At 33.6% G+C, this 12,733-nt stretch overlaps 1 protein-coding gene across 1 annotated transcript; it reads right to left on the bottom strand.

The window, feature by feature from the left end:
• Positions 1-7,757: 7,757 nt before the first annotated feature.
• LOC131150656 (citrate-binding protein-like) lies at positions 7,758-9,035 on the bottom strand. Its single transcript, XM_058101512.1, has 2 exons — positions 8,696-9,035; positions 7,758-8,614 (listed from the first exon to the last, which is right to left on the bottom strand). The coding sequence occupies exons 1-2, from the start codon at positions 8,975-8,977 to the stop codon at positions 8,174-8,176; spliced, it is 723 nt and encodes a 240-aa protein (XP_057957495.1). The 5' UTR covers positions 8,978-9,035; the 3' UTR covers positions 7,758-8,173.
• Between the last annotated feature and the right edge of the window lie 3,698 nt (positions 9,036-12,733).

The raw sequence follows: 12,733 nt of genomic DNA, 5'->3' as shown, positions 1-12,733 counted from the left end.
AATGTCTGAAAGTACGATGGGCCCGCCACACCTTGGTCCAGATTACCATGTGGACTTCTATAACTCTACACTGAAAGCCACATCAACCCCCTCGTGGGGTGGTTAGTACCAATCTGAACATAGATATTTGATCTATAAGCTATGGTATCGTGCATCTGAAACTGAACTAAACTAACATCCGGGTTCTGATAACATATAGTATATAAACATAAACTGTTTATCTTAAATCAAATAATAGTATTTTCTGAATCCCACATTAACATAATAATTACGACCTCACGTCGAAAACATGAATAAATGTAGCCTTGCGCCGAATAACATGAGTAATTGTAGCCTTGCACCGACTATATATTCTGAAATCATAATTTACTGTGTTTATCATGTTATTCCTGAAAATATTGGTAAACATGCTTTATTTTGTAAATCTAACTTAACATGGTATAATATATATAAAATAATATTCATGCCACACGAATTTAATGAAATCATATATTCCGTTCTAAAATCACATTTCCTGTACAATTGCAGTATTTTCCCAAACTTACATTTTCTCAATTATACTCATATAAACACATGCTTTCTAAAAATTATGCTACTATTAAATAATAGTAATTTCAATGAAAAATAATTGTTTTAATTTATCCCCTTACCTGACAACTGAAAAGCCCCCCTATAATATTGGTCTTACACCCGTAGGAAACCCTGAGCAATACCCTGAAATTGATAACTCTTAGAACTAAACTTTATTATTTATGCAAGCATATCATTTACTTCAATTGTGAAAAGACCAAATTTCGAATAAAAAGTTTTACCTCAACTCAGGGATGAATTTCAACTTACTTCCACCAATGATCCGCTCCGACATATTTGGAGAGAACTTCCCTAAGAGCGTCGTGGTGGCCTCAGATCGTCGATCCGACGACTAACGGGGCCGAAATTAAGAGAGAGGAGGGAGAGACCGTAGAAAGAGGAGAGAGAGAGTTTCTGTGAATTTTCCATGTAAAAATCCGAGTTTCAGCTATTTATAAGGCCGAATTCGTCGACAAGACACGTCACCTCGTCGACGAGTCCTATAGAAAGTTCGTTGACGAACTTGCACCCTCGTCAACGAATTTCAGACTTCTAAAAATCCTTTCTCGGCATCTTCTCGTCGACGAAACTTGTCTTCGTTGACGAGGACCTAATAAATTTTCTTGGGTCATTGCATCCCAAAGTACAACGTCGTTGACAAATGCGAAGTGTTCGTCGAAGAAGTCAGCTGCTTCCTTCTGTTACTGTTTCCATTTCCCCTCCCTCTCTATTTAAATACCATTATTATTATTCAGATTATTACATTAAATCCTGGTTCTCCCTTTTTCTTTATTTATTTAGGGCATTTTTACAACTTTCTGGTCAATTTTAATCATTTCAAGTAACCTATAGTGATCCAAAAATATATAAACTATCCAAAAAATATTTGGGCCATATTTATGTTTTTCTTTATTATGGTGAGTTAATTATATCTCTTTTTAGTGTTTTTTCTTAGCCCCTATTTTGTGTTTTTTATTTTTTTTTTTTTTTGGGGGGTGGGAGGGGCGATTGATTCTGCCTAATAAATCCCCAGATTGCATGCATAACTCCCTCCTCCTCCTCCTCCTCCTCCTCTCTCTCTCTCTCTCTCTCTCTCTCTCTCTCTCTCTCTCTCTCTCTCTCTTTATATATATATATATATATATATAGGACACGGGTGGAGAATTTTTTCTCAAGCTTGAACAAATATGCACACATGCTTACATACATTTACCATTGACCTCGGTTATTAGGTACGTAAGCAGCTTACCCCAAAAGGATAAGTTCAATCTAAACAAATTGAAAAGTATTTTTCTCCAAAATAAAGTTAAAATTTTTAAAATAAATAAAATAGTAGTGGGGCCTCTGTGTGGTTTATTCATCCATACAAGTCTCATGAATATTCTCTTTTTGAAAAATGGAAGATATACACACATACATAAACGATGTAACCATTCTTTGAATAGGTAATGTTAAGGGTGCTAGTTGGATTACCATTATTCATATGATTATTCAACCATCTTCCTTGCGCACAAATGAACAATTTTTATATTTTTAGAATTTTTTTTTTTTTTTTACCTTTTTATTAAAAATAAAGTGACGTCTCTAGCTAGTTTTTAATGAATTTTTTATCACTTAAAACTCTAACCCCTCAACAAGGGGATCATGATGTTGAGAAATGACTATTACTTAAAAAGAGTCATAGCTTGAATTCAAGGGGAAACCAATAGGATGCATATTTGATATATAATCGTTAGTTGATATTTTAAAATGCATGGTAGGGTGCTAACTTGCATTTAGGACGGAAGAAATTTTAATGGAAAGAAAACTAAAAGCATTCTTAAAACAAGTAGTCGAATGCTACAAAATATAGAAAATCATAAAAATAGAAAATTAGGAGAAAATTCTAAAAATATTTTTGATTTGACTTTCACTAATTGTCTTTTTGTTATTTCAAAATTCAGAAAAATGTGGAAAAATATAAAAAAGCAGAAAAATAGGAAAAGCTAGGAAAAATATTTTGAGACTTGTAAATCATTTTTTTTAATACCATTTAAGTTCCAAAAACTCCAAAACTAGTATTTTCATAGTTAAAAAAACCCTATAAGATTTCCAAAATTTGGGAGTGTATCTTGTAAAATATTTTCTCGATTTTCATCCCTATGATTTAAAAAAAAAAAGGGTATGAGCTTTCGGACTTCACATACCTTTAGTTATGAGAGAATCTATATATATTACGTATATTTTTGTATGATTTATTGATTTATTTATTTATTTATTTTGCATGTGTATTTGTAAATTCACAAAGGAGTAACCTGAAAAGCTTTTTAAATTTACTTAGGGATAATTTCATAATTAATTAAGTACCCTTCGTAAGAACGGGCACGTAGGGGGTGCTCGTACCTTCCCCTCGCGTAACCGAACTCCTGATCCCAACTTTGGTAATGCAGACCAACTCTACCCTTAACGGGATAGTAATTAAGTGTTCTAATCACACTAAAAGGTTAGTGACGACTTCATTACACCATTTTTCCTGAAATTTAAAATACATTTTTATTTCGCCACCTCAGGGCACACGCACTTCGGGATGTCGCCACAATCTTTATATTTCATTCAAGTTATCATTGTGTTGGGTTGGGTATTTAATCTTAAATCATTGTTAAGGTTTAATTTTAGTTTATCTTTGTTTAATTAGTGAGTTGTTTGGTTGGTTTTATGCGTGTTAAACTTTTAGTTTAGGTTTTGCATCATTTCAATTTCATCACAAGCTTTCAAAAATCCCAAGAAATCGAATCTGAATCATATTCAGTACATTATTTTCTTATTTTCTTCTCCTGTTTCGCACTAATTTAAAACTAATCTGCATTCCCCATGGAGACGATTTGGCCTATTTGGGCTAATTATTACACGACATAACTCCTATACATGGGATAATCCTAGAGCTACCCATTTTAGAAGTGAGTTAGTGCGTATTGTCCTTGTACTTTTTACCAGCTGTGTGAGCTGCCACAACCCCCCAAACTCCACTAAGACCCTATGCACCTTCTATAAACTAAGAAAAGAGGGTACCTTAGCCATTACCAGCCCCAAAGCAATCCCTAACAACCATGGGTTCTTGCTGCCATGACCCTTATGATCCCTAAAAACCTAAATTTTGCAACACACAAAAGAAACCAATAAATCAAATAATATATTTTCACAAACAAATAACTGAAATCTAAATACCAAAATCATTACTTTAAGGATGAAAGATCTTGCCTTTTGAAGATATGCTTTTTTTTTTTTTTTTTTGTATGCTTCCTCTCCTTCTTCTTTCTTTCTTTTCTCCTCTTTTTGTAATTTAGAATATATATAAACCATGGACGCTGAGTAGATTTAGAAGTAAAAAAAGGCTTACGATTTGATTTTATTGGTAGTTGTTTTATACCAAAGATTCAAACTCAGTTTTCGAACACTTCACCAAGAATTTGGGCAACTAAAATATAACGACCTACTTATCTTAATATATAATAAAGTATAATAAATAAAATAGTCAACCCGAACCCATGGGTAGCGAGGACACCTGTCATACACAGCGGAACTTAGGCAGCAGTAAATGTAAATCACATTCATCAACCACAAATTACATAATACCAGAGTTTACTATATTCCCAAAGATACTGTATTTATATGCAATCTCCAAAACATCAAAATAAATCTAGGATCTTATAACAAAAATCTCTTAATCCTATATCAAAACTTACCCTTCAAGCAGGGAAGCTCAACTCACTTAGCAGTGGCCCTGACTCGCCAGTCTCTTCGGGTTTCCTGAAATAATTTAAACTTAGGGTGAGACACCTCTCTGTAAGGGTAGATAAATTAAAATCAACTATGTGGCAACATGAATATTTAATGTTGTAATACATATACCGTACATTTCACATACCATAAAACATAAATCGTAATATGGTTGATAAACATATAATTTCATACTTCCAAGTAATCAAACTAATCATGTATTATCTGATATAATCTATAATACTGAAAACTACTCAGGATTAATAGTTAGCTGATGTCATGTATTACCCCCCACGACGGGTTGTGCAGCCCAAAGGTGGGACCCGACAATGGCCGACCACTACCGAGTCAAAAATATCTGTAAGTACGATGGGCCCGCCACACCTTGGTCCAGATTACCATGTGGACTTCTATAACTCTACACTGAAAGCCACATCGACCCCCTCGTGGGGTGGTTAGTACCAATCTGAACATAGATATTTGATCTATAAGCTATGGTATCGTGCATCTGAAACTGAACTAAACTAACATCCGGGTTCTGATAACATATAGTATATAAACATAAACTGTTTATCTTAAATCAAATAATAGTATTTTCTGAATCCCACATTAACATAATAATTACGACCTCACGTCGAAAACATGAATAAATGTAGCCTTGCGCCGAATAACATGAGTAATTGTAGCCTTGCACCGACTATATATTCTGAAATCATAATTTACTGTGTTTATCATGTTATTCCTGAAAATATTGGTAAACATGCTTTATTTTGTAAATCTAACTTAACATGGTATAATATATATAAAATAATATTCATGCCACACGAATTTAATGAAATCATATATTCCGTTCTAAAATCACATTTCCTGTACAATTGTAGTATTTTCCCAAACTTACATTTTCTCAATTATACTCATATAAACACATGCTTTCTAAAAATTATGCTACTATTAAATAATAGTAATTTCAATGAAAAATAATTGTTTTAATTTATCCCCTTACCTGACAACTGAAAAGCCCCCCTATAATATTGGTCTTACACCCGTAGGAAACCATGAGCAATACCCTGAAATTGATAACTCTTAGAACTAAACTTTATTATTTATGCAAGCATATCATTTCCTTCAATTGTGAAAAGACCAAATTTTGAATAAAAAGTTTTACCTCAACTCAGGGATGAATTTCAACTTACTTCCACCAATGATCCGCTCCGACATATTTGGAGAGAACTTCCCTAAGAGCGTCGTGGTGGCCTCAGATCGTCGATCCGACGACTAACGGGGCCGAAATTAAGAGAGAGGAGGGAGAGACCGTAGAAAGAGGAGAGAGAGAGTTTCTGTGAATTTTCCATGTAAAAATCCGAGTTTCAGCTATTTATAAGGCCGAATTCGTCGACAAGACACGTCACCTCGTCGACGAGTCCTATAGAAAGTTCGTTGACGAACTTGCACCATCGTCAACGAATTTCAGACTTCCAAAAATCCTTTCTCGGCATCTTCTCGTCGACGAAACTTGTCTTCGTTGACGAGGACCTAATAAATTTTCTTGGGTCATTGCATCCCAAAGTACAACGTCATTGACGAATGCGAAGTGTTCGTCGAAGAAGTCAGCTGCTTCCTTCTGTTACTGTTTCCATTTCCCCTCCCTCTCTATTTAAATACCATTATTATTATTCAGATTATTACATTAAATCCTGGTTCTCCCTTTTTCTTTATTTATTTAGGGCATTTTTACAACTTTCTGGTCAATTTTAATCATTTCAAGTAACCTATAGTGATCCAAAAATATATAAACTATCCAAAAAATATTTGGGCCATATTTATGTTTTTCTTTATTATGGTGAGTTAATTATATCTCTTTTTAGTGTTTTTCTTAGCCCCTATTTTTGTGTTTTTTCTTTGTTTTTTTTTTGGGGGGTGGGAGGGGCGATTGATTCTGCCTAATAAATCCCCAGATTGCATGCATAACTCCCTCCTCCTCCTCCTCCTCCTCCTCTCTCTCTCTCTCTCTCTCTCTCTCTCTCTCTCTCTCTCTCTCTCTCTCTCTTTATATATATATATATATATATATATATATATATATAGGACACGGGTGGAGAATTTTTTCTCAAGCTTGAACAAATATGCACACATGCTTACATACATTTACCATTGACCTCGGTTATTAGGTACGTAAGCAGCTTACCCCAAAAGGATAAGTTCAATCTAAACAAATTGAAAAGTATTTTTCTCCAAAATAAAGTTAAAATTTTTAAAATAAATAAAATAGTAGTGGGGCCTCTGTGTGGTTTATTCATCCATACAAGTCTCATGAATATTCTCTTTTTGAAAAATGGAAGATATACACACATACATAAACGATGTAACCATTCTTTGAATAGGTAATGTTAAGGGTGTTAGTTGGATTACCATTATTCATATGATTATTCAACCATCTTCCTTTCGCACAATTGAACCATTTTTATTTTTTTAGAAATTTTCTTTATTTTTACCTTTCTATTAAAAATAAAGTGACGTCTCTAACTGGTTTTTAATGAATTTCTATCACTTAAAACTCTAACCTCTCAACAAGGGGATCATGATGTTGAGAAATGACTATTACTTAAAAAGAGTCAGTAGCTTGAATTCAAGGGGAAACCAATAGGATGCATATTTGATATATAATCGTTAGTTGATATTTTAAAATGCATGGTAGGGTGCTAACTTGCATTTAGGACGGAAGAAATTTTAATGGAAAGAAAACCAAAAGCATTCTTAAAACAAGTAGTCCAATGCTACAAAATATTTACCATTTTTTTCAAAGAATGAGATGGATACAATATATGTTCGATGCATCAAATATTCTCCATACAGTTTTAAAACCTCCAAAATGACCCAAAATTCTGCCACAAGAAATTGTAAATGCCCAAGTTGATGTCATACCCACCAAACCATTTTCCTCAAATGATTTCTTACTAGCACTTTTTGCACAATTAATGGAGCCTCTACTCATACCATCTCTTTATATAGACTCTATAATGCTATTGAAAGAATAGAATAAAGGATTATGTAAAGAATTCTATACAAGAAAGTTTATTCCATAATTCAATAAAATTCACAAAATGTGCTACATGCTTGAATTGGCTTAGAGTTGAGCTCGGGGTTGGCTTTAAGCCTGTCAATTACTTCACTTTGTCAAATTACAAGTTTAAAGAGAGTTTTATCTTCATAAGAAAGCAAGTATTGTAATATGTGCATCTCAAATTAATGTTTACTATGATCCCATTCTATTAGCTATAATACCTAATGAGGAGTTCATGTACGTACATGTCTCCACATAACTTGGACTTATTTTTATAAATAAAATTATGAAACTTATTTAAAAAAAAAAAAAAAAAAGTGATTAGACAACCACAAAAATTTAAAGGACAATGAAGGAAAATGATCCCAACTCTCTCACACATGTTCCACCATGTGAGTCTAGAGGATTAGTGTACGCCTGAATAATTAATTAATTAAAAAATTAAAAATTTATCGTCAATGTGTGAACGTGGAAGCGCACTCTCCTTTTTTCCCATTTTGTAGTTTTCAACATTAAAAAAGACTATAGAGCACATCAAAATGGTATATTTTTACATTGTTGACATGGTGTATTATGCTCCCTTGGTCTCAACTATTTTAATACAACCCCATATAAAAAAAAAAAAAATCATCACTAACAAAATAGTCACGAATAATTAAAAAGAGTTAAGTACGCGTGAATTAATTAATTGATTCATCAATTTATTAACCTTTTTTCCCAAAATTTTCTTCAAGTACGTACACTGTTTTTGAAACGGGACATCAAGCTAAGTAGTACTTTTATTCATTATAATAATTTTCTTGAAATATTACCTATCTTCAATGGTAATTTTCTAGAATCATCACCAGGTTTCTTCAAAACTCTAATTCCCTTCCAACGAGACTCCGTGTAAAAGGAAGCATTTTCTTGTTGATATACCCCAAATTGGAAATGGTGGGAGGAATTTTCACGATTGAAAGCTTCATATTTGAGAATCCCATCAATGAAAGTCCTTGTAATAGCAGCTTCTGTATCATGGATTACGTTCAATCGAAACCACCTATCATATATGTTTTGTTCGAGGATGCTGCTCAAGTAGTATGTGAGAGTACCATTGTTAACTTTAAGCATTAGGGTTGTAGGATGAGTTTTTGCTCCAAAAACTTGCATAATACACACACCAGATGTCCCTGATGGAATGTATCCGTATCCTTCAAATTGCCAAACACCAGTAACATAATAGTATCCCTAAGAAGAAAAAGTTAAGAGTTTCAATTAGTTAAAAAACGAAACTAAAATAATAGATAGAAAATAATAAAGAATGTTTACCTCAATTCTAATTTCTGAGCGAGGGTGGGTTGGACTACCATTTGCAAGAGGGTTATCTGTTGAGTAAACCCACATAGTATGAACGCCATTCTCGAAACTATACCGCTTGTTTACTGGTAAGTCATAGGGTTTCAAATTTTGAAAGTTATATTTGTTCAAGGGTACATCAACAAAACCCTCGGTTGGATCAACACTTTCAGAGCTTGCAATTATATGGTGTGCAAAAAGAAGAAGACAGACAAATCGAACAAAAATAAAAGATAGTGTTATAGCCATGGCCATAAAAGTTCTTTGAGATAGGATATTATTCAAGCAAGAGTTACCAAGGAGGCAATTTTGTTGGGAGTAGTACATGGTGCTTAAGGATGACAACATATTTATAATGGGTTTGAAGTTGGGCTGGTTGGTGGAGATTTATTCATCTTATAAAAAAAGAAATGCACTTCTTTTAGTTTCTCTAAACAAATATGAACCTTTTCCGCTGGCAGCATGCAAAGGAATGATGAGCAAATCAACCTAAGCTCACCACCACCAACCTAAACTTAAATTAATTAAATAAAAAAATAGAACAAACATATTATGTTGATTAATTAGTTTGTAACTATACTAAACGCTATACCATAAAAATAATAATATGTTTTGCTAATAATGCAAGAATTTCATATAATTTTCAATCGTTTTTTTAAGAGCTAAGGACATTGACTTTTCCCGAGGTTTAGTAAAAAGATAGAGACTACTCATGAGATTTTAAGATTCCATTTAATCTTACTTAAAATTTCAAAAAATAATGTAGATCTTTTCTCAAAATTGTCAAGATACAAATTTTTTCTTAAAAATTTGTATTTTAATAAAAGATGATGAAAAATTTGTAAACCTAAAAAAGTGCCTACCTTTTTATCAAACTTAAAAAGGATTATTCTAATCAAAATATCTCATACCCTTACTTTAAAATTTAAATTTATAAATTATATAAATTAAAAGAGTAACTTCATAAAATAATTTTTATTTTAAAAATTTATACTTTTTGTTTTGGTTCAAGTCATTTCAAAAGAGTGAGAAATGGTGAAGGGGCGGACCACGCGTGCAAGTTCAGTGGTAGGGAAGATCTTATCTTTATCAGGGAATATCAGAGATTGTGGCAGGAGGAATTTTCCAGGGCCTTCTTGTAGCCAACCGGACGGTAATGGAGCTGACTGCGCATGCCAATCTCTGTGGTGGACAATTCCTACCTTATCTACCGACGGGAACTTTGCGATCTGTATTCCAATTTCCAGCCGGTCCCTCCCGTGACCCGTCCCATCGGGTCGCCGTCTCTCTCTGTTCTTCATCCGGTCTTCCCTTCCACATGCGGATCTCATCGTCATTTCATTGTCAACCCTAAATTCCCATACCCGTCAGTGATTTCCCTTAGCACAAATCCTGCTGGCCGCATCCATGGCCTCCACGACTGTCCATCTATGGTATTCCCTAATACCTAATCCCTAAGTATTGCTACCTCTTAGTAGCTTAGCTTGCAATTACTCCTGATAAATCTCAAAACTTTGGTCAAATTGAGGACAGTCAAGAGATAGATCGATGGAATTAAAGAGTCGAGATGAGGAGAGTAGGAAGTCGCCGTCCCCAGAATAGTCTGTGTGCGAGTGTTGCCACCGTTTGACTCTGTTTGTCCCAAGCTGACTCGGTGAATCTCTGTAAGATAAATCAAACCTTCACTGTTTTCTAAACACTGAAATATTCATATGGATACGCAACAGCACCGAGTCTAGTTCTTGGCTCTGTATTTGTCCTAGGGTTTGCACACCGTCAAAATCGTTTGCGGCATTTTAATCTGTTTGGAAGATGAGAAAACAAAAGAAAGGGTAGGGAAGAGAATGGAAAGAAAATCTGTGTTCGAGTTATGGATTTTTGGTTCATAATATCAGGAATTGAAAATTTTAAACACGATCAGATTGTTGTATTGGGATTAGCTTCCAGGATTCACGCTTGTTTTTTTCCCATTTTCTTCCATTCATTTGTTTCTCAGCCAACTGTAAGATTGAGAACACTAATTGTTGCTAAAGAATGTTTTTGAAGTGTTCTAAGCTAAATCCATTCATACCCCATGGTAGCTAACCTTTGAAATGACAGTTTCTACATTAAACTATGATTATTTCTACACTAAGCTCATATTATAGTACTACAATATGAGCTTGTAGCCATCCACTTGATCAAACATTCTCATATGTTTGACCTCCATGCACCATTGAGCATTTGAAATCCCCTTTCTATTCAAGTCAATATATGGATTATTTTTATTTCTGCTGGCAAATTATGACCTTGTCTCTGTAAAAGACTCTGTTCTCTGTAGTCTTTACAGTGGGCATTCATCCTCAGAATGCCTTTTCGTTACTTCAAAGCTTTCATCAGCTATTTTTTGTCAGTTGCTTCCATCAGCCGGTAGGTCAGAGAAGGAGTCAATTGGGCCAAAGGCCAAAGGTGGGTTTTTCCAATTTCTCTCATAGTTGCAATGATTTTATGAGGAAATTAACCAGATGAAAAGAAGTAAAAGCATGCAAAAAAGACATGGAAAGGGACTTGCAACTATAAACAACATTGAAAAAATAGCATGCGTCAACTGATTATAATGGTACTTGCTCTTTCATGGGAGATTTTCCCTTTTGAAAGAGAGTAATATATTTATGCGAAGTATGAATGTCTTAGGGGTGAAGAATATTGCATTTGACCTAGGTGCTGTTATTTGAAAAAGACTATGGATCTATTTTAACTACAACATATTATATTTGACTATTTGGACAAAAAAATGCCCATGCCCACATGCATGCTCTATTGACATATTATATTTTTAAATATATATATATATATATATTTTTTGTTTTTAAACTTATTTATACAAAATACATTTATATAATATTTCTCAAGTACAATATTATACTAATGAAAATACGCTTACATTTTAAATTTTTCGATGAAAAATAATACTATGCACATGCCCTAGTGTCACAGTTTGACTATTTTCATACTGTTGTGAAAGGATCGTGCGGCGCTAGTTAAAATACTCTTGTTTAACTAGGCAGTTTATCGTTTATCAACATTCATTCACGAAATACTTTCATTAGCATTTAATCAAATGACAGCGGAAACAATAAGTATTCATGAAAGTCGTGGCAAGCAAGCAGTGAACATTAAAACAAACGTAATTCATTAACAACACTTTCATTGACATTGTGTGCTTAGCGATGAAGGCAAGTAGACTAAACACGTTGACAAAAGTTAGTGAGTTTTACAATGACTGATGAACACTCGACCTCCCCTTAAAGAGCTTTTTAGGTCATTCCCACTCTAACACTAGGAAATATCAAAGTGATCGAGGAGTCATATTGCTTTATTTGACATACAAAGACATTACTAGTAAAAAATCACCCTATACTAGTATTTACATAATGGAAACACATCCCAAGCACGCGAGACAAGCTGTCACAGGCAAGCATAATGCCTTGAACAAGCTTAACTCGTGACACCTAGGCATGATGCTAGTTATTGTTATACGTGTATTTTGGATGAAAGCATAGCCTCTTAAAGTTAAAACTAATTTAACAAAAAAAAAAAATGTCCCTGAATTTTTAGATAGATAATCAAGGGAAAATATTTAAAAACCATTCTTCTAAATGTTTTTCAACCCTACCAATTCTATAAATGTAGATATACCAAGTCTAACTAATATATTAAAAATATCGATTTTCACTCATTAATTTTAATTAAATAACTTATGTAAAAAGGAATTGAGTACAAACATTTATTCTTAGGCTATATGTGTTGAGAATTTTACTTGTGAGTTTGTTCCACATTGAAAAAATAGAATAAGAGATGAATGCTTACATACATAGTCGAGTCCAAGATCCAATAGGATTAAGCTTTTGGGTTAAGTTCATGTTCATTTGTGTATATCAAGTCCAATCATGGAATCTCCAAATTCTAACAAGTGGTACCAGAGTTGACAATTTAAATTGGATTCAGGTATTCATGCATGTGTTCCTGCCG

Source organism: Malania oleifera, chromosome 1, assembly GCF_029873635.1.
Source record: "Malania oleifera isolate guangnan ecotype guangnan chromosome 1, ASM2987363v1, whole genome shotgun sequence".
Taxonomy (NCBI): domain Eukaryota; kingdom Viridiplantae; phylum Streptophyta; class Magnoliopsida; order Santalales; family Ximeniaceae; genus Malania; species Malania oleifera.
The sequence above is the reverse complement of the archived record's forward strand: the minus strand, read 5'-3'. Positions and strand labels throughout refer to the sequence as shown.